General features: G+C 48.3%; 1 protein-coding gene across 5 annotated transcripts in view; it reads left to right on the top strand.

Annotated features, from left to right (window-relative positions):
* The window catches only part of VAV1 (vav guanine nucleotide exchange factor 1), a 61,918-nt gene that overhangs the window by 11,449 nt on the left and 24,021 nt on the right, over positions 1-26,448 (top strand). For all 5 annotated transcript variants that reach the window (XM_079770148.1, XM_079770147.1, XM_079770146.1 and 2 more), the window contains 5 exons: positions 24,827-24,943; positions 25,391-25,449; positions 25,567-25,635; positions 25,845-25,953; positions 26,046-26,141. In XM_079770148.1, coding sequence (XP_079626274.1) covers positions 24,827-24,943; positions 25,391-25,449; positions 25,567-25,635; positions 25,845-25,953; positions 26,046-26,141 — 450 coding nt within the window. The remainder of the gene's footprint in view (positions 1-24,826; positions 24,944-25,390; positions 25,450-25,566; positions 25,636-25,844; positions 25,954-26,045; positions 26,142-26,448) is intronic.

The following is a 26,448-nucleotide window of genomic DNA, read 5'->3' as shown; positions in this document are numbered from 1 at the left end:
CCCATCCTCCCTACAGCCCTTGGAGTCCTCTCTACTCATCCAGAGGGCAAGGAAGGAGTGTGAGAAAGAAAACCACGGGAGGCTTTAATGGGCTAGTCCCAGAAGGGGCACCATCACCTCCATCCTTGTTCCATTGGCTAGAACTCGCTCACAAGGTCCCATCCAACTGCAAGAGCAGCGGGGAATGCAGTTCAGCTGGAAGCCAATGGACAAGGAAATGGGTTGGGTGGATATAGAGAAGTTACTGCCCCCAAGAAGCCCAAGGTGAAACCTAGCTGGCTTCAGAGATGCGGGTCTGGAGGGAGCTGTTTCGCCGGCAAGCTTAGTAAGATGAGGAATGAGGAGGACCTGAAACAAAGCCGTGGGGAAGGATTCAGTTAGGGACGAATGGCCTGCGTGGGTTGGGCTGTGTTGGTTGGAAGACTTCATCTCAACACGACTGAAGCCTGGAAGAGTCAACATTGGATGCTGTTCCTTCTTTTCCATTCCATTCTGTTCTGTTCCCTGACCTCATCCTGGGCCCGATACTGGGAAATGTTACTCCTCAGGGCTTTCACAGAGGTGCCTCCTCTCTCCCAGCCCTCCCGTGGCTTCCCATTACTCTTGGAGCGAAATACAAAGTCCTCACCATGACCCAGATTTGTCCTGTTTTCCTCTCGGCCCTCATCTCCTCCCTCTCTCCCCCTCACTCATTTCTACTCCAGCCACATGCGCCTCCTCACTGTTCCTAGAACCACTAAGCTAATCTAGCCTCGGGGCTTTTGCATGTGCTGTTCTTGCTTCATGGATCCCTCTTCTCCCATGTATACACTGTGATTGTTCTCTTACCTCCTTCAGGTTTCCCATCAGAGAGATCTTCCCTGGCTCCCACCCTTTCCCCCTCCATTCGCATATACAAGTCTCATTCTCTTCCCTGTCTAATTTTTCTCCATAGCACTTAGCACCCTCTGACCTATCAGAGTTTTTAGTTATCTGCTTATTATCTGCTTCTCCCACTGGAATGTCAGGGCAAGGCGTTTTGTCTGTTTGGTCCACAACTGTATCTCCAGCGCCCAGAACATAAGTAGGTGCTCAATAAATATTTATTAAGCATTCTACTTACTCATTCATCATTCATCATTCATTTAATACAGGGGTCGGCACACCATAACCTGTGGCTTCCTGCCTCTTTTTATAAACAAAATTGAGTTGATACACGGTCACCCCATTTGCTGACATATTGTCCATAGCTGCTTTTGCTACCCGGATAGTCACAACAGAGACCCTATGACCTGCAAAGCCAAAAAAATTACTCTCTGGCTCTACAGAAAGAGTTTGCTGATTGAGCCCTGATGTAATAGGCACCTGCTGAGTGCTTACTGGTGGTTGGTTAGTGGTAGTTGGTTAGTGGTGGGTGAGTATGGATCGCCTAGGATCAGTCTGCCTCTACGAGTTCCTAGTTATGTGACTTTGGGCAAGGGTCTAAGTTTTCTCATCTGTAAAATGGGGAAAATGATGTTGATAACAGTAATAATAACAACAACAATAATAATGATAACACCATCCACCTCATAGGCATTTCTTTGTATTAGGCCAGTGGTCGGCAAACTCATTAGTCAACAGAGCCAAATATCAACTGTACAATGATTGAAATTTCTTTTGAGAGCCAAATTTTTTAAACTTAAACTATATAGGTAGGTACATTGTTATTAACTTAATTAGGGTACTTCTAAGCTGGCCTTTGCTAAAAACTCAAGGGGCTAAAGAGCCGCATGTGGCTCGCGAGCCACAGTTTGCCAACCACTGTATTAGGCCATGTGCTGGGTGATGGAGGATTCCATGATAAATGAGACACAGATTCTCATGCAGCTCATGGAAATAGACAAGGAAATAGGCAGTTACAACAGTGATGGGTGGAACCCAGGGCATTGTGGGAGCAGAGGGGAGGGAACCCCCAGAGGAAACCAGGCAGGCTTCCTGGAGGAAGTGGCATGCTAATAGAGTGTGGGAAGTTGGGGTATATTTAAGGAGTCAAAAGGAGTTCTGTTTGGTCTCCCTTGCTAATGCGAATGGTGCCAGGAAGGGGGCAAGACCCGAGTGTATGTTGTATGAGCATAGCTGGCCTTTATTTTTGTGGGGTATATTTTGGTAATCCTCACCCAGGGATATTTTTTCATTGGTTATTTTTTAGAAAGAGTGGAAGGGAGGGGGAGAGACAGAGAGAAACATCGAGGTAAGAGAGACAGCAATTGGTTGCCTCCCGCACGTGCACTGACCGGGCGGAGGATTGAGCCAAAATCGAACAGGGAACCCTTCAGTCCTTGGGCCAACGCTCTATCCACTGAGCTAAACCGGCTAGGGCTCATAGCGGGCCTTTTAAAGATCTACCACAGTGCAGAGATGGACTGTTCCCCTTTGGTATCAGGGCTGGTACCTGGGCTTTAGAAGAAACTTGGGTGTCAGGTCCCTTGAGCAACAATGGAAGAAATAAGGGATGTTCAGTTGGAGAAGTTTAAGGTTTGAGGAAATTCTGAGCTGAGTCTGCAGAAGTTTTAATCAAGGATCTTAGCTCTTGTGACAAGAATACCCAATTGAAACTGGCTCACATAACTAAAATTATTGGGAGAAAAATTGCCTTCAGGTTTGGCTGGATTCAGGGGGGCTCAGGCATTATTACATCAGGGAATCTGCCCCACCCCACCCTTCATCTCTTAACTTTGCTCTTTTGGGTGTTTTTCTCTAGTCTCAGCCATTCTTTTTCCTAATGAAGGTAGACAAGGGTGCCCAGCTGCTTCAGATTTGTATTCCTACAATTCTATGTCTAATGGAAAATGGGAGGGGCGATTTAAAGGCCTCCAGGCCAAAATCTGTTTTTCATTGGCCATGATTTTTTTGGTGGGGTCACATGTCCATCCCTGAGCCATCTGCTGTGGCTGGGAGAATATGATGCTCTGATTGGCCAGGTTGAAGTCACATTCCTGAATCAATTGCTGTGACCAGGAAAACTATGATGCTCTGATTGGCCAGGCTGAGGTCACGTGTCCGTTCCTGAACCAATGGCTGTGTTCAGGAGAATATCATGCTCTGATTGGCTAGGCCGAGTCACCTGCCCATTCCTAGAGGGGGCCGCCTGGACTCTACCCAAAGGAGTTAGACTGAGAGGAGGGGAGGGCTAGTTACAAAGGGGAAACTGAGGGACTGTTAGCAGAAGAAGGGGGAATAGATGTTAGGAGGCATTTGCCGTTTATATTGGCACTCAGTACTAAATTTAGTCCAGGGTTTCCCAGCGTCAGCACTTCTGAAATTTGGGACCCGATCATTCTCTGTCCTGGGGACTACCCTGTGCATTGTACAATGCTGAACAGCATCCCTGGCCCCCGGTGTTGTGACAACAAAATGCTCCCAGACATTGTCAAATGTCCCCCTGGGGAGCAGTATCACCCCTGGGGGGAATGCGCCTCCTATCCCAGGGGGACCCAACGGAATGTAAACGCTTACTGACAGGTGACGGCTAAGAAGAGACCGAGCGTCTTGGAGTTGGAATATTCATTTATATTATTGTCAGCAGCAGGCACTGTGCTGGTGGCTGGGCTCTGGGAAAGCACACACATGAACTCTCCTCTCTCCTGAGTTCATGGCCCTGGGGAGGGAGTGTGTGTGTTTCCTGTGGCTGTTGTAACAAAGTACCTCAAACTGCGAGGCTCAAAACAACAGGAATGTGTCATCTCACAGTCCTGGAGACCAGAGGTCTGAAATCCCAACATTGGCAGGGCCGTCCTCCATCAGGAGGCTGTAGGTAAGGATCGGTTCCTTGCTTCTTCCAGCTCCTGGCGGTTCCCCAGCGTGTGGCTGCGCCTCGGAAACCTCCGTCTCTGTCTTCACACGGCTGTCTCCTCTGTGTGTGTCTGTGCATCACTTAAAAACGCGCTTGTCATTGGATTATCCAGCATGATCTCCTCATCTCGAGATCCTTCACTTAATTATTTTTAAAAAATATATTTTATTGATTTTTTTTTACATAGAGGAATAGATAGTTAGAAACATCGATGAGAGAGAAACATTGATCAGCTGCCTCCTGCACACCTTCTACTGGGGATGTGCCCGCAACCAAAGTACATGCCCTGACTGGAATCGAACCTGGGACCCTTCAGTCCACAGGCTGACGCTCTATCCACTGAGCCAAACCGGTTAGGGCCTTCACTTAATTATTAATTACATCTTGCAAAGTCCTATTATTTCAAATAACATCACATTCAGACTTCCCAGGGATTTGATATGGGACACATCTTTTTGGGCAACCACTCAACCTACAACAGATAGTAAACAGGAAAGTCAATGAAACATTGTAAAATATGTTGCGGACAAAAACCAGGGGTTAAGAAGAAGAAAAAAAGAAGAGGAATGCTTTCTAGGAGGGGGGGGGGGTCGTTTCAAGGAAATCTGAGAGCTGAAGGAGGAGAAGCTAGCTAGCTCTGGGAAGAATGGGGCAGGGAAGGCAAAGACATGCAACGGCCCTGTGGTTGGGAGGATCTGAATGGAGGATTTGCTGATGGGAGGTGAGTGAGGGAAGGGAGAGTGATGGGGAATGAGGTTTGGCAGTAGCTGCGGGATGTGTGCAGAATTTAAATGTGATGGGAAGTCCTTGGTGGGTTTAAGCAGATGGTTGGTTTAAAGAGGTCCCTCTAGCTGCTCTGTGGGGCCTGGACATAAAGGGTGATGGAGGTGGCAGCAAGGAGACCTGGGAGGAAGAGACTGAAGGTGGCCTGGACCGGCTCACATTTTGGTGGTTGAGCTGACCAGACTTGCTGACAGATGGGATGAGGGAGAAGGGTGGGGGCGAATGAAAGGAGACAAGATAATGTCTGAGTTTGTAGCTTAAGGACCTGCATGAGTGGGGGTATCATTTGCTAAGATAGAAGGCTGGGGGAGGAACCGTTTTGGGGAGTTCTCATTGGGCTGTGTTATGCTGAAGATGGGAGGCAGCTCAGAATAGTGGTCAGCTGGGTGGTTCCCAGGATGGGGGAGAAACAATGTCCTTCCAGGGGTCATTTGGTAATGTCCGGAGACAGTTTTTGGCTTTCACCACTGGAGGGAGAGATGTGCCACAGGCATCTCATGGCTAGAGACCAGGCAATATTTCATAATGCCCAGGACAGCCCTCCGAATGTCAGTAGTGCTGAGGCCGAGAAATCCTATTGGAGGACATGGAATCCCATGGCATGAGCATCTGGGTTCCAATCCTGACTGCGCGATCTTGGATGAGGTACTGAACCCCTCTGGAACTCAGTTTTCCCATCTTTCAAGTGGGGATAAGGATAGCTCCTCTCTTAGAGGGCTGTTATAAGAACTTCATGAGCTAATAGTTGTAAAGCACCGCAGGCAGTACCTGGTAGTGATTGGGAAATCCATCCTTGGGAGCCAGTGAGCTCATCGTGGGAGGGAGGTGAGAGAGGGAGGACAGGGCCCTGAAGGTTGAGCCCTAGGGAGCAGCAGCATTGAGCGGGGAGGGAGAGAAGGAAGAGACAGCCAGAAGTCAGAAGAGGAGAATTCAGTGACTCAGGAGTAAAGCTAGAAGGGTGTAGTGTTAACAGGCCCAAAGAGGAAAGCGAATCCACGTTGAGGTCTTGGCAGTTTTAATGAAGTGCACGGGAATTGATTCAGAAAATATAAATGAATAACAACAGAAACAGGTTCTGTTGATTGAGCACTTTCTATATGCAAGTGTTCTAAGCACTTAATACTTATTAATTCCTTTTATTCTCACAACAAACCCATGGAGTTGGTACCATTATTTCTGTTATCTATTACAGTCATCCCCCCTTATCTGTGGGATATATGTTCCAAGACACCACCCAGTAGATGCCTGAAACTGTATATTCTATATATACTATGTTCTTTCCTGTACATACATACCTATGATAATATTTAATTTGTAAATTAGGCACAGTAAGAGATGAACAACAATAAATAATAATAAAATAGAACAATTATAATAGTATCCTATATAATCAAGGGCTAATATGCAAATGGTCGTCACGCCCTCACGTGTAACGACCCATCAGCAGGAGGCTACATGCACAGCAGGTGCACGTGGGTGGACAGGGCTGTGTGTGCAGTGAGGCATGTGCGGGTGGGTGGGGCTGCATGCGTGACCAGTCACCAGGAGATGTATGAAGCACCTCTCAGTCCCTCCTCACCCCCCTCACCCCCGCCCCGGCTCCCATGTGCTGCGGCTCCTGCTGGCTCCCGTGGAAGCGGTGGGCGGCCTACTGCACGCGATTTTGCGCGCGGGACCACTAGTACTGTAATAAAAGTTAAGTGAATGTGGTCCGCCTCTCTCAGAGTACCTTCTGTACTGTATGGACAGTGTGACTATGCTGGACAAAGGGTTGATTTATTTCCTGGGGCTGGATGGAGCAGGATGGCATAACATTTCATCACACATATCAGAATGGCGTGCAATTTAAAATGTATGAATTGCTTACTTCTGGAATTATTCATTTAATATTTTTGGGCCGTGGTTGACCATGGATAACTGGAACCACAGAAAGTAACACCGTAGAGAAGGGGGACTTCTGTACTGTGAAACAGACCACCCCAAACATATTGTTGTAAGACAAAAACTATTTTATAATTCTTACAGATTCTGTCAGGGATTCAGATGGGGCCTGGTGGTGACGGTTTGTCAGCTCTATAATGAGGAACCTTGAATGTCTGGGGGCTGGGATCATCTGGAGAATTCTTCACTGGCATGGTGGGTGCCTGGGTGAGCTGTGGACTGGAGCATTGGGAAGTGGCCTCTCTGTGTGGCTTGGGCTTCCTCATAATATAAGGACTGGGTTTTGAGGAGAAGCATGAAGAGAGAGCAATTGCTCCTCAAAAGACCAAGACAGCTCACCCTGCTGGTGTGGCTCAGTGGTTGAGCATCGACCCAGGAACTAAGAGGTTACAGGTTTGATTCCCTGTCAGAGCACATGCCCAGGTTTCAGGCTCCCCAGTGGGGGGGGGGGGGTGTGTGCAAGAGACATCCAATCTTATTGATGTTTCTATCTCTCTAGCCCTCTTCCTTCCACTCTCTCTAAAAATCAATTAAAAAAAAAAAAAAAGACCAAGACAGAAGCTGCAAGGTCGCTGCTGACCTACTTGGAGATCATGCAGTGTTACTTCGTTGCATTCTTAGTGACTAAGCAAGTCACTGAGGCCGGTCTAGATTCAAGGAGAGAGGAGTCAGACTCCAGCTCTTGGGAGTGTGACAAGCATCAGCATGCTGGATGGCTGACATTTTTGTGGCCATCTTTGGAAAGCACAACCTGTTACATGTTATCCTAATTTCGCAGATGAGGAAACGGAAACATGGAAAGTTTTAGCAGCCCGATGCTATGCTGGGATTTGAACCCAAGTATCCAGGCCCCCAAAACTTGTGACCAGAATTCATACTATATGAATTCTGCCTCTTTAAGGGGGCATATGAGCCTTTCAGGTGGTTATGGAGATAGACTTGGATTCAGATTCCTGGTTCTCCTGGTCAGGGTTCAGCCAGATGAGAAACGGGGAGTGAGACCAGGCAGAAATAATCTTAGGTCTCTCAAACAGAGGGTTTAATTCAGAGGATTGGCTAATGGGTGAGGGGGAAGCCGAGAAGACAGGTGGGGGACACTAAGAGAGGAGCCACTGAGCGGGTGGAACAATAAAGGAAGTGGTGTGACCTGGGTCCAGGGCCATTCACTGAGAACTAGAACCGGGGGCAACAGCTGTCTTCAGGGAACTAAGCCATGGAATAGACAATTTGCTGCTGGAAGGGGCAGAGCAAAGGCGGGAGAAATACCCTGGCTTCTCTCTTCCTCCTACCCTCTGGACTCCTGACGGGGCCTCTCATTGGCTGAACCTACCTGGAAGCCAAGGTGCAAAGAAGCCTGGGAAATGTAGTTCCCTTGACTACAGAGCAAAGCAGAGGAAGGGTGCAGAATGGATCTGAGAGCAAGCAGGCCAGTGCAGATCTTTCTTAGGACTGTCCTTGTCATGGGCCACCAGCACACAGCTGATCAGTCTTCCTCCATACAATGTATCAGAGATCTGCTTACCATGGTTATGTCCCCGGCTTCCCCCAAGCCGCCTCTAGCCTCTAGCGCAGGCTGAACACCTGTAGCACCTTCATGGCTCCTCAATGGGACAGCATCTCCAGGACTCCACCTCGGGGTGGCTGTCTTGTGCCTGGCTGCCCTGGGGACCTGGAATGACCCCCAGATGGGCACGGCATGCAAGCACTCCCAGAGATGTGGGGCTGTTGCTTTCAGGCTAATCTGTGATTGAGCAGGGAACCAGGGGGAGTTGGAGAAAATGCTTAACAAGCTGCCAACCATTTGTGCTTCCCTTGCAGGCATTCTGGGAGATATGGCAGAATGGTGGGATGTTTAGGGTGACAACACTTGCCCTTTTGATCACATGGCCTGTTTTTATAAATAGGCACCTGAGACCACCCTTGATTCACACGGTCTCACTCCCCCTTTCTCTTTCTGGCCTCCAACCTCTTCCTGGAACACACAAGGCAGTGTCCAGCCTCTGAACCTTTGCACTGTCTGTTCCCTCTGCCTGGAATGCGGTTCCCCCAGACACACACCTGCATCATCCCCTCCTTTAAGCCTTTACGCAATGTCACTCTTTCAATGAGGCTTCTTGGGCCTCCTTATTTAGAATTGCACCCCCTCCTGGCACTCCCCACCCTCTCTTCCTACTTATTTTTGTTCCTTAACACCACCTTCTAACAAGCTATGTTCATATTCATGTAACACATTGCTTGCCTCCTGCCAGAATGTCATCCTCATGGGGCAGGGATGTGTATTTCTTTTGTTCACAGCTGTATCTGCAGCACTTGCATGAGTGTCTGGAGCATAGTAGATGCTCAATAATTATTTATAGAATCCATGAAGGGGTGGTCAGATGATCAGAGCCCCCTCGCATGCTGTTTCCTCTGCCTGGAACACCTTTTCTCTCCCCTCTCCCCCCTCCCCCACCCAACTTGAAGATTTATTCAGACAGAAAGAGCACATATTTGTCTCTAATTTAGTATATTTTATCAGGTAGGAACAAAAATGTGACAGGAGAGTACCTTTTGCATTATTGACCGACGATGGTTTACATTATTCCTTCTTTCCCAACCTGCCATCCCCTAAATGCTCCCCTAAAGCTTTTAGTTGTAGGGGAAAGACAACAGATATCTGGTCTCCCACTGGCTTTAAAACACACACACACAAAAACACCCAGCTTTATTAACATACAGTAAACGACAACATGGTTAAAATACACTATTTGCTAAATTGTGACATACGTGTGAAACCAGCCCCACTCAAGAGAGTGAACGCATTCCCTCCAAAAGGTTCCTCCTACCCTTTCGAAATATCTTCCTCCCACCCTCTCTGTCCCCCCCACCTGCCATCCCCAGGCAATCACCCATCTGCTTTGGGTCACTATAGATGAGTTTGCATCTTTTAGTTAAGTGGAATCATGCAATATTAGGCTTTTTAAAATGTATATATTTTTTAATTAATTTCAGAGAGGAAGGGAGAGGAAGAGATAGAAACATTAATGATGAGAGAGAATCATTGATTGGCTGCCTCCTGCATGCCCCCTACTGGGAATCGAGCCCACAGCCAAGACATGTGCCCTTGACCAGAATCGAACCTGAGACCCTCCATCCGAGGGCCCACACTCTATCCACTGAGCCAAACTGGCTAGGGCTTGCCCCCCATTTAGGAGATGCTGCTGGCATCTAGTGGATAGAGGCCAGGGATGCTGCTCAACAGCCCACAGATGCCACACACAACAGAGAATTATCCTGCCCCCAATGTCAGCAGTGCTGAGTTAAGAAGAAGCCGGTGCCAGGGGACAGAGAGCCCAATAGAATCTTTAGATTATTTAACAGTTTGGTTAAATAATGCATCCATATCATTCAAGTGATGAGAGAGAATCATTGACATACAGGGAAAAAATTTAACTTCTAGTCCTGTCCCTCAGATACCCACACTTATCCAGTTCCTACCTTCCCCCATAAGTGACTACATTTTTTTAAGGTTTATTCACTTTTTAAAAAATATCTTTATTGTTGAAAGTATTACAGATGTCCCTTTTTTTCCCCCATTGACCCCTTTAATCTGCACCTCTGCTGATGAGAATCATTGATCAGCTGCCTCCTACACACCCCACACTGGGGATTAAACCCACAACCAGGGCATGTACCCTAACCAGGGAATTGAACCATGACCTCCTGGTTCATAGGTCAGTACTCAACCACTGAGCCATGCTGGCCGGGCATGATTCTTTTGTGATTCGTCATACTGTTGTGTGCGTCACTTCTTCACTCGTTATCACCGAGTTGTAGTCCATTCTGTGGACGGAACAACATTTGTCTCCTCTTAACGCTCACCACCTCCTGACAAGCTATGTTCGTATGCATATAATATGTTGCTTGTGTCCTTCTGCCAGAATATCAGGGGCAGAGATCGGTACCTCTTTTGCTCACAACTGTATCCCCAGCACTTGGGCCACTCCCTGGAGCATAGTAGGTGCTCAAGAACTATGGATTGAACCCAGGAAGGGGGTGGTTGGATGCTCAGAGCCCCCTCCCTTGTTGTTCCCTTTGCCTGGACACTTGGGCTGCTCCCAGTTTTTGTTCTCATGGATAAAGTTTCGGGACCATCTGTGTGCAGGTCTCCACATGAACATGAACTTTAGGTTGCATGGGAGTGCATGCTTAACTTTTGAAGAAACTGCCCAACCATTTTTTTCTCAAAGTGCTTGCACCATCTGGCCTCCCACCAGCAGCGTGCGAGGGTTGCCTGGACTGCTTCTCCTCTTTGCTTTGCCATCCAGCCCTTAGTCCTTGGCTTTATCAGACACACCTCCCACTGAACCAGACCCCGGGGCCCTCTGTGCTTTTCTGCACACTGCCTCCTGTGGTGACATCTGCTCAGTGTCTGTCTCCCCACTAGACTGGACATGCTCTGCGAGGACAGGGTTTGTCTTGGCCACCAGCAGGTCCAGGGTTAGGCACACACCAGGCGTCCTCAAACTACGGCCCGCGGGCCACATGCGGGTGTTTTTGCCGTTTTGGTTTTTTTTACTTCAAAATAAGATAAGTGCAGTGTGCATAGGAATTTGTTCATAGTTTTTTTTTTAAACTATAGTCCAGCCCTCCAACGGTCTGAGGGACAGTGAACTGGCCCCCCGTTTAAAAAGTTTGAGGACCCCTGCAGTAGGCACTCAATACATGCTTGCTGAATGAATGTACGACCCTGTCTCATGGGCCAGGTGCTAGAGGGGCGATTCATTTGGTTGGTATTCTCATTCTCTATGTGAAGATGAGGAAACCGAGGCACCAGAAGGTGCAGAGACCCATCCAAGGTCCCTCCGCTTGCGGCCGTTGGGCTGGGAGTCTGTTGGGACCCCGCTTTGAGATGTTGGATGTGTGCTGGGGTGGCTGGAGAGGGGAGAGGAGACACAGGCTGGCGCAGGGAGGGCTTTGAAGACCAGGATGGTGAGTTTATGCTTTGTACCTCTGCTTACAGGCTTTGAAAAGGGTGCACAGCACAGCCACCCTCTCTGGTCTGCAAGATGAAGTCTTGCAGTTTCAAGATTAAGGGGCTTCAAGGGCTGAAGGCAGAGGGCCCCCCCCCCCCTTTCTCTGTCTCCCCGGCAAGCCCTGGTAACAGGCATTTCCTGTTTCCGGCCTCTCCCTGGGGCTGGGGTGGGGGTGGGGGAGCTGATTGCCACAGTGTGCTCAGCTCTGGGTCCCCTCTCCTGCTCCCACTGCAGCCACCAAAAGGGGTCTATCCCTGCCCACTGGTTCCCTGAAGGAGGGCAGGGGATTAGCTAACCTTTCCAGCTCTTTCTTCGTCTGGGGCAGGCGCTACCCTGATGGGGACCTGCAGGCAAAAGGGAAGTGCCAGAGTGCTGATTTGCATGTGGGTAAGATGCCAGCCGGATTCTGGTACTCTGGTGGCAGGCAGAGGGGAGCTGAAGGGGTTGTCCCCCAACGAAGAGGAAATGTGCTCATACACCCAGCCTATATTTGTTTAAAGGGCCTCCTGTGCTTTGCCACCTTCTCCCATGTCACAGGCTACCGGAAAGTTCTTCTGGTGGTCTCACCTCAGGCACTGCTGCTGTCCCCCTGCTGTCCAGGTAGCCCCTCTTTTTCAGCTGGCCCTGCTCCTGCCCTGAGGACTGATGAGTCATATCCCCACCCCCCTCCCCCACATTGAGGTGTCACATGATGGGGAGGAAGGAGTCTCAAGGCTCAGCTGATCACCCTGAGTTCTGGAAGGAACTTCCTCCCCTAGCCCAGATGAGACCATCTGTGCTGTTGCCCTTGGTGACCTGCGAGCCCTGGCGGGCGTCAGCCCATGACCTCGCAAAGGCTGCTGGGCTGGAGAGGGTACATGTGGTTCTTGTCACATGCCGAACCTCCATCACGGTCCTGTGTGACACCAGGGGGAAGCCCGGTGCGCTTCAAAGAGACAGGGATGCAGTGGTCAGGGGCATGGCCTTCGAGTCCAGAGAGCTGGTGTGTGGCTCCTCAGTCCTCCTCTGTGGCCTCAGGCAGGCGATGCCTCCTCGATGAGCCTCAGTTATCTCATCTGCCCAATGGGGATTCATGAATCTATTCACCAACTTCCATTGAGACTTACTCTGTGTCAGTCATTGTACTAAGTGAGGCCACAGCAGCGAACAAATAAGGGAGAATCCTGCCCTTGTGGAGCTGATGTTCCAGTGTGTAGGGGAGGCTGGGTCAGGGCTGTAGACAGTAAGTTGCACGGGGTGGGGAATAAAGCAGAAAAGGAGGATGTGCGTGCATGCGTTCATGTGTTGCCATTTTAGAGCCATTGGGAAGGTCTCACTGAGAAGTGACTTTCATCAAAGGTGTGAAAGAGACAAGGAAGGGAGGCACCAGGTTAAATGTGGGCCTGGCATTTTAAGCAGAAGGGGACGGCTAGTGCAGAGGTCCTGGGGCTGGATCGTGCCTAACACGTTCTAGGAACAGGGAGGAGACCCATGCAACTGGAGCAGAGTAAGCAAGGCGGAGAGAGGGAGGTGATGGGCACAGGTTGGGCAGCGCCTTGGGCTGCGGGGAGAACTTGGGGTTGCATCTGGGTGGGATGAGAGTCCTGGGAAGGTTTTGACAATATTGCTCTGGCTGCTGTATTGAAAATAAATTACAGGAGTGCAGGAGCAGGAGCTAGGAGACTAGTGAGGAGATCATTGCAATAATCCAGGTGAGCAATGATGTTGGCTCAAGCCAAGGAGGTGGCAGTGGAGGTGGAGAGAGGGGTGGGATTCTGGATATATTTTGAAGGTGGAACCAACAGGATTTGCTGATGGACTGGAAGTGGAGTGATAGAGAAATAGAAGAGTCAAAGCAACTCTAATGTTTTGGGTCTTTATAACTGGAAGGACAGATATTATGAGAGCCTGCCTCCTAGATCCTGGTAGCAACTCTTGGGAGAATTAAAACTCTGCAGATCAGACTCTTTGTATAAGGTTTGGAAAAGGCTAAATTTTCACCCTAGCTGGTCTGGCTCAATGGATAGAGCGTCAGCCTGCGGACTGAAGGTTCCCAGGTTCGATTCTGGTCAGGGCACATACTCGGGTTGTGGGCTCGATCCCCAGTGGGGGGCATGCAGGAGGCAACCGATTAATGATTCTCTTTCATCATTGATGTTTCTATTTCTCTCTCCCTCTCAATTCCTCTCTGAAATTTATTTTAAAAGTTTAAAAAAGCAAAGGCTAAGTTCTCAATAAATGATGCCTCCTCCCAACCAGGGCTTGGGGTGGGGGGTGGTCACGATGGTGATACTGCAGATGATGATTGTATTGATGGTGACGGTTGTATTGATGGTGATGGTGATTGTGATGATGGTGATTGTGATGATGGTGATGGTGGTGATGGTGATGGTGATGGTGATGGTGGTGATGGTGATGATGGTGACAGTTGTGGTGATACGGATAATGACCATTTTCAGAGATTGAGGGCTTACAGCATGCCAAGCCCTTTACATGGATTATTGTACTGAATTATAACAACAGGACACAGTAGGCATTATGATGATCCCCAGCAAGTTCAGAGAGGGTGGGTGACTTGCTTCAAGACACACAGAAGGTAGGAGGATCTTCCCGTGTCCTGTTGGATTAGGCACCCGTTGGGGGTTTGTTCTCCATCCTGTTCCCTACCTTTCCCTCCATCCCAGGATCTTCCTCCTGGGTCCAGGGGCGGAGGAGAGGAGGCTGGAGAGGAAACTCTGACGTTTGGTGATGGTCACACCCCAGTCCGGAGTGAACTGGCTGATGGGAGAAATGTGTCTGGACCTCCTCCCACTATCAGCGCCTTGTTGTCCTATCCTCACACCTCTGGGAAGTTCTTCCTGATCCCATATTTCTCCCGTGGACTCTGTGGAATCTCAGTTTCTTCAGGCACTTGTGTGGCAGCCATTCTTGCAGTGAACACAATACGAAGCTCTGCAAGATGAGAGGGAGGGGCAGACAGGTGCCGTGGGTGCCCCACCCAGACGTTCGTAGGCCGCGCTGAGGTCACCTGCAGAGGGTTCCTGATGGCCCCCTGAGTCTCTGACCCAGAACGTTCTCTGGGGTAGGAAGGTTCGTGGCCTGCACAGGGTAGCCTAGAAGTGCTGGGAAGTTACCCCCTGAGGCACCCACAATCAAGCCGCAGGGAGCTGAGGGATCAATATTAGGGTGTTCTTATTTCCCAGATGGGACGATTCTGGCCATGTCTACCTCATCTCCAGAGGCCCCAAGAGGATGGAGCCCCCATTGACGCCAGCAGGTCCTGATGAACAGCTCCTGGGTTGGTTTCCTTCTCCTCCCTGCCCCACCTCCCTGCTGCCCTGAGTCCTTCTTGGATCACCTCCCAGATCTACTACGTGTACCCCAGATCCTTCTTTCGGGGGCTTCTTCCAGGGACCCCAACTAGAACAGGGATGCAACCTGAGCATGCTGCTCAATTTGTCACATAAGTAACACCTCTGACAACTGTAACATCCTGTACACAGAGCAAAGATGAGGGTAAAGTAACTTAGTCACCGTGGTGGCACCAGTTACTACAGGTGGCACCTGAGCTGCTCTAGGCTGACCACGGACACACCACAAAGAGCATCGCTCACCCCGCGGTGAAGGCATCCCCCCGTGGTTCTTTGTCAGCCTTTCTTGTTTCCCCTTGGAGAGTCTCAGCTCAGCTCTGTGGTCACATACTCTTCCTGATGTGAAGTCTGTCACATATGCACGAGGATGTGGAAAGCAAATAGGAAATGTTTAAAGAATAAGAAAACGAGCAACGTACCCATCACTCCGGTGAAGAATCAGAACATTACCAGTTCTTGGGAATCCTTAAGACAGTGTTTTTCATTCACCCTAACTGGTTTGGCTCAGTGGATAGAGCATCAGCCTGCGGACTGAAGGGTCCCAGGTTCGATTCCGGTCAAGGGCATGTATCTTGGTTGTGGCCGCATCCCCAGTGGGGGGTGTGCAGGAGGCAGCTCATCGATGTTTCTCTCTCATCAATGTTTCTAACTCTCTATCCCTCTCCCTTCCTCTCTGTAAAAAAAAAAAAATCAATAAAATATACTTGAAAAAATAAAGACAGTGTTTTTCAAGCTTTTGAGACTCTTAACCTTAGTAAGAAATGCATTTCCCCCCATGACTCCCAGCCCACTGCCACAAGAGCACGCGCCACTGAAATGGAAGTTCTTCACCCCTATCTTTTCTACATAGAAAACATCGCAACGTGTTTTATTCCATCCGAGGGGGATCTGCTACGCTCATTCTGCGACCTGCTAATGGCTCATGACCCACAGTTTGGGAAACAGCCTTAAAAGCCCCTCTTTGCCCTTCCGTGATTACACACCCTGCCCTTGCCCCACTCCCTAAAAGTAGCCACTCTCTTGAACTTTTGGGCAATAATTTCCTTGATATTTTTTTTTATAGTTTTGCTACTTGTGTATCCCTAAACCTTTTATTGCTTAATTTTTCTGATGTCTATACTTGATATAAATAGAATTATAATATATGTATGGGAATTGATTTTTTACTTAACATTATGTTCTTGAAATGTATCCATGTCTATGCCTGTGGCTGAGTAACAAGGTATTCCGAAACGTAATCATCTAAAATAGCCATTTTGCTCATGAACGATTTGCGTCCGGATTTCTGACACCAGCAGTCAGGTGTTGACGGGCTGCGGGGGGTGGGGGTGGGGAGGGGAGGGGCACAGGTGGCTCAGTCTGTAGGACCTGGATTCCTCTCCACATGCACCTCTGCAAGGGACTGACTGACTGCTCTCATCACACGGTGGCCGGCCAGTGAGTAGCTCAGGAGGCCAGAGTGGAAGCTGCAATGCCTTGTATTCCTTAGCCTTGAATAGCAGTCACACATTGTTGCTTCTGCCATACTCTGTCAGTCATACAGGGCTGGTCTAGGTTCAGGGTGACAGGGGATTACAAACAGGGCATGAATCCCGGGGTTTGTGGACCTTTGGGGGCCATCTTGGAGGCTGACTACTATAATTAGGGTGTCTTAATTACTGTAGATTTGTGATAAGTTGATATCTGGTAGGACCAGTACTCCCACTTTATTTTTTCCTTATAGAATTGTCATGGCTATTTGCAACTCTGTGCTTTTCCACACAGATTCTTACATTCATCTGTCAAGTTCAGTGGAAAACCCAGTAAACATAATAAATAATAAAAATGAAAGAACCAAAATCCTCAAACTTCAAAATGAATGAATATGATCTGGCTTAGAATAAATCTTATTAGGGGGTGTGCAAGAGGCAGCTGATCGATGTTTCTAACTCTCTATCCCTCTCTCTTCCTCTCTGTAAAAAAATCAATAAAATATATTTTAAAAAAATATATTTTGGGCCCAGCCAATGAGGCTCAGTGGTTGAGCATCGACCTATGAACCAGGAGGTTATGGTTCGACTCCCGGTCAGGGCTTGATCCTCAGTAGGGGGCATGCAGGAGGCAGTCAATCAATGATTCTCTCTCTTCATTGATGTTTCTATCTCTTTCTCCCTCTCTCTCTCTCTCTGAAATCAGTAAAAAAAATATTTTTTTAAAAAGCAACATTTGGGGATTTTAATTGAAGTTGCATTGAATCTATAACTCAATTTTGAAGAGGGTTGAAAAACTTAAAGTATTGACTCTTTCTAGATAAGAATTAGTATATATTTCACTCTATTTATTTAGATCTTTTTTTATGTCTTTCAATAGCATTTTATACTTTTCTCCATAAAAGATTTGCACTTCTTTTTGTTAGATTTGTTAGAGATTACCATTTGTTAGAGATTACCATTCACTATCGCCTAAAAATGTAAACAAAAAAACAAAAAATGTAAACAAACATTGACAGATGAATGTTTGTTTACATTTTTAGGCGATAGTGAATGGTACCCTTTTAAAACCCAAGTCCACTGTTCATACAGCGAAATGCTCAAGTCTTCCGCTTACCGTTCAATCAGGTCCAGCACGTGCCTACCCTTGTGAAACCACACTCTTATCAGGACAGCACACTTCCATCACTTGTGGGGTTTCTGAGTCAATCTCCACCACCCTCCCCACCCCAGAAGCAACCACTGATCTGATTTCTATCACCGTAGGTTAGTTTTATTTATTCTAGGATTTTGCAAATGTTACCTTTAAAATAAAAAACATTCTCTGATTGATCATCGATGATGTACCAACCCATGGTAAACTTCGTGTGTTGATATTGTACTTAGTCACATTGAGAAAGTATTTTATTTTTTAAAATAATTTTTCATTTTTATTTTTAAAAATATATTTTTATTGATTTCAGAGAGGAAGGGAGAGGGAGAAAGAGATACAAACGTCAATGATGAGAGAGGATCATTGATTGGCTGCCTCCTGCACGCCCATTACTGGGGATGGAGCCTGCAACCCAGGCATGTGCCCTGACTGGGCATCAAACTGTGACCTCCTGGTTCATAGGTTGGGCTTATTTTCCAGTTATAGTTGGCATGCAATGTTATATTAGTTTCAGGTGTATAGCGTAGTGGTTGGACATTTACATAGCTTATGTAGTGATCATCACAATAAGTCTTGCACCCACCTGGCACCATACATATTTATTGCAATACTAGAGGCCCAATGCACGAAATTCGTGCAAGAGCAGGCCTTCCTTCCCCCGGCTGCTGGCACTGGCTTCCCTCTGACACCCGGGACCTCCGGCCACTGGTAGGCACCCGGGACCCGGGCTTCCCTTGCAGCCCTGACTTCGTCCAGAAGGTCGTCCAGAAGGACGTCTGGTCTAATTAGCATATTACGCTTTTATTATTATAGATACTGACTATATTCCCTGTGCTGTACGTTAAATATATATATATATATTTTTAATAGATTTTTTGCAGAGAAGAAGGGAGAGGGATAGAGAGAAACATTGATGAGAGAGAAATATTGATCAGCTGCCTCCTGCACACCCCCTGCTGGGTATGTGCCCGCAACCAAGGTACATGCCCTTAACCGGAATCGAACCTGGGACCCTTCAGTCCGCAGGCCGATGCTCTATCCACTGAGCCAAATCGGTTAGGGCCCCTGTGCTGTACTTTACATCCCCATGACTATTTTGTAACTGCCCATTTGTACTTCTTACTCCCTTCATCTTTTTCACCCAGCCCCCAACTCCTTTCTCTCTGGCAACCATCAGTCTGTCCTCTGTATCTAGAATTTGTGTCTGTTTGGTTTGCTCATTTGTTTTTTAGATCCACCCATAAGAGAAATCATATGGTATTTGTCTTTCTGTGACTTACTTCACTTGGCATAATAGCTGAGTTATTTTATTAATGCTAGTTATTTATCTGTACGTTCCTTTGGGCTTTCTGTGTTCACGATCCTATAATCTACAAGAATGACCATGTATTTCTTTCTCTTCTCCCTCCATCCTGCACTGCAGGGCAGGCAAAGAGCTGCAATACGCCGGGGAATAAAAATGGTAATAGCGGGCACCCCTGACTCGGTTCTGATTTTGCAGGGACTCGTTTTAACATTTCACGATTCAGTATAATGTTTTGCTTTTTATTTAAAACAAAGGCTTAAGGTTTTTTTAGAAGATGCTTTTTAAAAATCGGGTTGTAGACGTTCCTTTCCATTCCTACTTTGCCAAGAGTGGTTTTCTCTCTCTCTTTGTCAGGAATGGATGGTAACTTGCTGCTCTGACTTTTATGTGTCTCTCAACTGTGGCTAATCTCTGTTGGCAGAGAGGGAACAGGTCCAGCCACAATGTAATGGCACTGTTTATGTCATATTTATATCATATTGCATTGGCTTTGGTTTACAGCCAATGATCCTAGTTTCCTGTGATGGTGGGATGCAAAGTTCTCTCCTTTAATACATCTGTTTAAGTTAAAGTGAATTCAAAGTCCATGCTTCACAGAGAATGGGTTAGATAGCCGAGGGATGTAGCAATGATGGAGAACAGGCGATCTGAGGAGGGCAGTGTGAGATACACTGTGTGCGGAGTTGATTCGTATGTGCTGTTAAGGCCCAGTACTCAAAGTCACGCTGCCTGGGCTTGCATCCTGGCCATCTGGTTCTGCCTCAGTTTCCTTATCTGTAAAATGAGGGTAAGGATAGTACTTACCTTGCAGGACTGTTGTGAGGATCCCATGTCGTCTATCATTGGGTTGATAGATGGAAGGGGGGAGAGCAAGAGAGAGCGAGAGCGAGCGAGAGAGCGAGAGCGAGAACGAGAGAGACTCATAGAAGCAGAGGGCAGTAGCACGGTGGAAATGATACAGCCTTGCGGTGATGGAGGATGATAGCGATGTAACGTCCAGGTGTGATGACTGTCCTTAATAACGTTATCGATAACACTTGGCGTATGCTAGGAGAGTAGGTTTCGGGGCATTTATCCCACACCAAAACGTGGCGATTGTGAGATGATAATGTGAATTAGCGGGACTGCGGTCATTTCCCTCTGAATATCCAGTCATCATGTTGTACACCTTGTGTCTCTATATAACTTTTATTTTAAAGTATTTGATTTTAATAAATACTTAGTGCTGGGGATCGAGCGCATCCATGACTGGCAGTCATGCGGGGCAGGGAGATGCTGTGATTCAGAAAGCCGTCTCTAGATTCACAGCATCCTGGAGCTTCGATTCATGAACTCTTCTGCGGATCTCCTCTTGCTGTTCAAAATCTTGGCCAGCGTTCTTTCCTCCTCCGAGCCTGCTTCCCCATAGGGAAAATGGGCATTGAAAACTCACAGGGTTGCCCTGGCTTGTGTTTCAGATTCGATGCCCGGTCAAGGGCATGCGTCTGGGTTGCAAGTTCGATCCCCAGACAGGCCAGGGCTCGTGCAGGAGGCAGCTCGTCAATGTGTCTCTTTCACATCAATGTTTCTCTCTCTCTCTCCCCCTCCCTTCTTCCTTTCCATTCTCTCTAAAAACCAATGGAAAAAAATATCCTTGGGTGAGGATAAACCAACCAACTAACTAACTAAATAAATAAATAAATAATAAATAAAAACTCACAGGGTTGTCATGAGAGCGGAATAAATCTAATGGCCAACCACAGGTAACAGGTGTCTAAAAATGCAAATGTTATTGTAGAATCAGAGTGGGGTTAGCAGGGCCAGAAATCACTCGGGGAGCTTGTTAAAAGACAGATTTCCAGGCCTCATCGCCACCCATCCATTCAACAAATGTTTATTAAGGGTCCTCTACACTATTCTAAGGGCTGGGCGTCTTCCAAGGAACAGAGCAGCGATCCCGCCCTCCTAAAAGTGACAATTTATTTGGGGGAGGTGAGCAGGAAAGCACAGAGTGGGAGAAGGTTGCAATTTTAAACAGAGCGCTCACAGGGGGCCTCCTGGAGAAGGTGACCTTTGAGCAAAGACCTGAAGAAGGTGGCAAGGAACCTGGTGGACGCCAGCGTGTCCGGGTTTGCCAGGTTGCCACAGCAACGTCCACAGACCGGGGGATTTCTACAACAGGAATTTATTTCTTACAGCTCTGGAGGCTGGAAGTCCAAATCAAGGCGTAAGTGGGTTTGGTTTCTTCCGCGGCTTCTCTCCTGGGCTTGCAGATGCCTGCCCTCTCCCTGTGTCCTCACAGGATTTTTCCTCTGAGCGTATCTGGGTCCTGATCTCTTCCTATGAGGATACCAATCCTATTGGACTAGAGCCTGCCTTCGTGACCCCATTTTACCTCAGCTACCTCTTTAAAGGCTCTATCTCCAAATACAGGCCCATTCTGATGACCTGGGGGTTAAAACATCAATGTACAAATTTTGAGGGATACAAGTCAGTCCATACCACAGGGAAAAGTAGCAGGCATAACTAGCCCTGGGGCAGGACTGTGCCTGGCGTGTTGGAGGAACAGTGAGGAGGCCCATGTGGCTGGAGCAGAGTGAGTGGGGGGCGGGGGGAGAGGCACGAGGTGAGAGTAGAGAGGTGATGGGGGAGGTCATGCAGGGTCTTGTGGACCTCAAGGAGAATGTAGGCTTTTACCCTGAGGGTGGTGGGAGCCCTGGAGGGCTGTGGGCAGAGGAAGGATGGACCTAACTCAGGAGTCCACAGACCGAGTAGGTATGAGGGCGAAGGACCTGGAAGATGCACATTTTTATTGAGATACTAGAGGCCCAGTGCATGAATTTGTGCACCAGTGGGGTCCCTCGGCTTGGCCTGCAGGATCAGGCCAAAACTGGCTCTCTGACATCCCCAGAGGGGTCCTGGATTGTGAGAGGGCGCAAGCCAGGCTGAGGGACCCCACCGGTGCACAGTTGGGGCCAGGGAGGTATGTGGGAGGTTGGCCAGCCGGGGGGGACTGTGGGAGGGCTCCAGAGCATGTCAGACCTGTCTTGCTCAGTCCCAATCGGCCAGACCCCATCAGCAAGCTAACCTATTGGTCAGAGTGTCTGCCCCCTGGTGGTCAGTGCACATCATAGTGAGCAGTTGAGCGGCCTTAGCATACATTAGCATATTATGCTTTGATTGGTTGAACGGCCGACTGGTCTACCGGACACTTATCATATTAGGCTTTTATTATATAGGATAATTCATATACCATAAAATTCACCATTTTAAAATGTACAATTCAGTGGTTTTTAATATATTCACAAAATTGTACAGCCATCACTATCTAATTCCAGGATATTTTCATCACCCCCCAAAGAAACCCCATCCCCATTAGCAGTCACCCCCAATTCTCCCCTCCCTAGCCCCTGACAACCACTCACCCACTTCCTGTCCCTGTGGATGTGCCTGTTCTGGACATTTCACAGAAATAGAATCACACACGGTGTGGCCTTTTGTTTCTGGCTTCTCTCACTGAGCGTCATGTGTTCAAGGTCCATTTATGTTGTAGTGATTGTCAGTGCTTCACTCCTTTTCATGGCTGAGTCATACTTCAGTGTGGATTTGCCTGTTCTGGACATTTCGTATGAGTGCGATCACATAATACGTGGTTTTGGGAGACTCATTTTAACCAGCTCTCCTGATGAACCTGCTCCAGGAATGTTGGTCATGGGAGAGGCCAGCTCTTCACGAGAGGGGAGGCTGTTGTTCGGGAGATTGGTTAGAAGTCTGTAATATCTGAGGGACCTTGGAGAGAGCTGAGCCCATTGGGACATTTGAACTGAGATGATCTTGGGCAAATGCAAGGGCACGAGGGCTTGTTTATAACAGAGCCGAATACCCTCCAGACCAGTGTGACAACCTGCGTGTCTGACTGCTGATGTCTTTTGGTTGCAAGTCACAGCATCCCATCCCAAACTGGTGAATCAACAAAGGAGTATGTTGGCTCATAAACTGGAAGAGTTCAGGGGTATTTCGTTTAGATGGAAACACAAGATGAGACCATTTGTATGATCCTTTCACTCAGTCTCATGGTTTTGAAGATATCCACTTTGTGTATTAGTACTACCCCCCTTTCTTTAAAGATTTTAAAAAATATATATTTTTATTGATATCAGAGAAGAAGGGAGAGGGAGAGACAGAGATATCAATGATGAGAGAGAATCATTGATTGGCTGCCTTCTGCACGCCCCCTACTGGGGATTGAGGCTGCAACCCAAGCATGTACCCTTGATCAGAATCGAACCTGGGACCCTTCAGTCTGCAGGCCAACGCTCTATCCACTGAGCCAAACTGGCTAGGGCTAAAGATTTTTAAAAATTGTTTTTTAGAGAGAGAGAAACATTGATGTGAGAGCGCAACATTGATTAGCTGCATCCTGCATGCCCCCTAATGGGGATTGAGCCCACAACCCAGGCATGTGTCCTGACCGGGAATCAAACCAGCAACCGTTCAGTGCATGAGACAATGCGCAACCAACTGACGCACCCCGACCAGGGCTACTTGGCCCTTTTTTATGGCTGAATAATGTCCCATTGTATGGATATACCTCATTTTGTTTATCCATTTATCAGTGGATGGACATAGGTAAATTCAAGAGACAGAAAGCAAACGAGTGGTTGCCAAGAGGAAGGGAGAAGAGTGGGGAATGGAAAGTAACTGCTTAATGGGTACTGAGTTTCCTTTTGGGGTGATAAAAGTGTCTTGGAACTGGGGTGATAGCTGTGAATGTACTAAGTGCCACTGTAGTGTATAGTTCAAAATGAGTAATGGTTAAACTTTTTCATTGTGGTAAAATATATATCATACATATATACACTGAGTGGCCAGATTATTATGATCTCTGAACACATAATAATCTGGCCACTCACTGTATATTCTATATAATAAAAGGCTAATATGCAAATTGTTCCCTCGACCAGCAGGCAGGCTGACCAACCGCCCATGTCCCCTCCCCCTGGCCAGGCTGGCTGGATCCCACCCATGCACGAATTCATGCACCGGGCCTCTAATATATATATATATATATATATATATATATATATATATATATATATACACACACACACTGAGTGGCCAGATTATTATGCGTTCAGAGATCATAATAATCTGGCCACTCAATGTATATATACACTAGAGGCCCAATGCACGAAACTTGTGCAAGGGTAGGCCCTCGCAGCCCCGACTGCCTTGGCCCTCGCAGCCCCGGCTTCGTCCGGAAGGTCGTCTGGAAGGTCATTCCGCTCTTCAGCTGTTCCGTCGATTTGCATATTACACTTTTATTATTAAAACTAAACTAATTATTATTATAACTAAAATGATATAAATATATGTTTTGTAAATATAAATAAAATATGTATCAAAATATATTAACGATAAATAAAATGATAATTTATTATTTTAACCATTTGTGAGTGTACAATTCAGTGGCATTAAATACATTCACATTGTTGTGTGACCGTCACCCTCATATCCAAAACCTTTTCATCATCCAAAACTGAAACTCTGCCCCCATCAAACACTAATTCCCATCCCCCTCCCCCAGCCCCTGGCTCCCACCATCTCCTTCCTGTCTCTGTGGATCTGACCCTCTAGGGACCTCGTATGAGTGAAATCACACAGTACTTGACCTTATGTGTTTGGCTTACTTCACTGAGCATAATGTTTCGAGGTTCATCCATGTGGTAGCATAAATCAAAATTTCATCCCTTTTTAACAGCTGAATAATATTCATTTGTATTTATTATAGATGTTTGGTTACCAGTTCATGGTTAACTTTGTCGTGTGAACTAAAATAATCGAGGGGTAGCTGTGGCTTCGGGTGCAGCGTGGTCTTTATCAGAAGAGGGGGTGGTTTACTGAGGGGCTGTGCTTTAGGCTTCCCCTCCCGAGCGGGTCACCACGTCAGAGGGCAGGGGCTCAGCTTCTCCCCGTCCCGTTATGTTTCCCGCCCTCATTTCTGTTCTGCCCACAGTTCCTGTGCCTTAAGAACATCCGCACCTTCTTGTCTACCTGCTGTGAGAAGTTTGGCCTCAAGAGGAGCGAGCTCTTTGAGGCCTTTGACCTCTTCGATGTGCAGGATTTCGGGAAGGTGAGCTGGGCGCATAGAGCCCACAGATTGGCTTTCAGTTTATTTCCATGAACCTCTACACCAGGCAGACCCTGAGCAGTTAGGGGAAGGACCGATGTGCCCGACCAGGTCCAGGTGCAAAGAGTCTGGCGTAGGAGACGTGAAATGGGGTGCGAGTCCCTGCTTCACCACGTGCTGTGGGACCTCAGATATGTGGCCGTGCCTCTCTGAGTCCTAGGGAATAATATCATCCCATCCTCTTTGAGTGCTTATGGGAGTTAAGTAGAATAACAGGAACGCTGGCATGCTGACATGGGGGGATGGGAAGGTGGAGGAAATCCTGATTTAGGCTCCCAGAGGCCTGGGGGTCTAACTTCAAGGTGCAGCCTCAGCTGCTTGGAGTGCAAGGCTGTTCTGGCATGTGGGTGGGCGAGGGGCTTGCTGAGCAAAGCACGGCCCTCCTCACAGGTCATCTACACCCTGTCCGCCCTGTCCTGGACCCCGATTGCCCAGAACAAGGGGATCATGTGAGTAACCACTGAGGTGACAGACAGCTTTGGGCTGACCCCATCTTCCCCGTCCCTGAAACCCCCCTCCCCACCTGGCCCCCCGGCCTCTGGCTCATACCATCCTGGCTCCCCCAGGCCCTTCCCCACCGAGGAGGAGAGTGTGGGGGATGAAGACATCTACAGCGGCCTGTCCGACCAGATTGAGTGAGTATCTGCGCCAGGCCCTGCCCTGGGGGTCTGAGGGGCCAGGTCCTGCTCTGAGCATCTGGGGGGACAACACTGTGCCCTGGGGGATTGAGAGGGACATGATCCTGCCCTTGGGGTTTAAGGGGCCACCGCTTTGATCTGGGAGGGGTCTGAGGGGTCCCTGGCCTGGGGGCTCCTGAGGCCCTGCCTGACTCTGCGTCCTGCAGTGACACCGTGGAGGAGGATGAGGACCTGTATGACTGCGTGGAGAACGAGGAGGCCGAGGGCGACGAGATCTATGAGGACCTCATGCGCTCGGAGCCGGTGCCCATGCCGGTGTGTGGGGGTGAAGGACTGGGCCTGGATGGGTGCACGGCCAAAGGGCAGTCCCGGGTCCCCCAACACCGGCCTCTCCTCCCCGCTCTCAGCCCAAGATGACAGATTATGACAAGCGGTGCTGCTGCCTGCGAGAGATCCAGCAGACGGAGGAGAAGTACACAGACACGCTGGGCTCCATCCAACAGGTGCGATGCCCCCACCCAGCCCCTGCCAGGCGCGTGCGTGGGAGCGGGCGGCAGGTGCGCCCACCTGCCCCGCGCTGTGGGGCCACGCCTTGCTCTGTGTGTCTCTCTTCCTCCCTGGTTTTCTGTGGCTTTCACCCTGTCTTGTTTCTCTCTTCGTCTGTCTCCTTTTCCCTCTGTGCATCCTCATCTCTGTCTCCATTATTGTCTTTGACTTTCTGTTTTCTCTATTTTCCTTTGGCCATTGCTCGTTAAACAGCTTCATTGAGATGTAATTGCTATACCGTGCAATTCACCCATTTAACATACA

The sequence above is a fragment of the Cnephaeus nilssonii genome (genome assembly GCF_951640355.1).
Source record: "Cnephaeus nilssonii genome assembly, chromosome: 5".
Lineage (NCBI taxonomy): Eukaryota > Metazoa > Chordata > Mammalia > Chiroptera > Vespertilionidae > Cnephaeus > Cnephaeus nilssonii.
The sequence above is the reverse complement of the archived record's forward strand: the minus strand, read 5'-3'. Positions and strand labels throughout refer to the sequence as shown.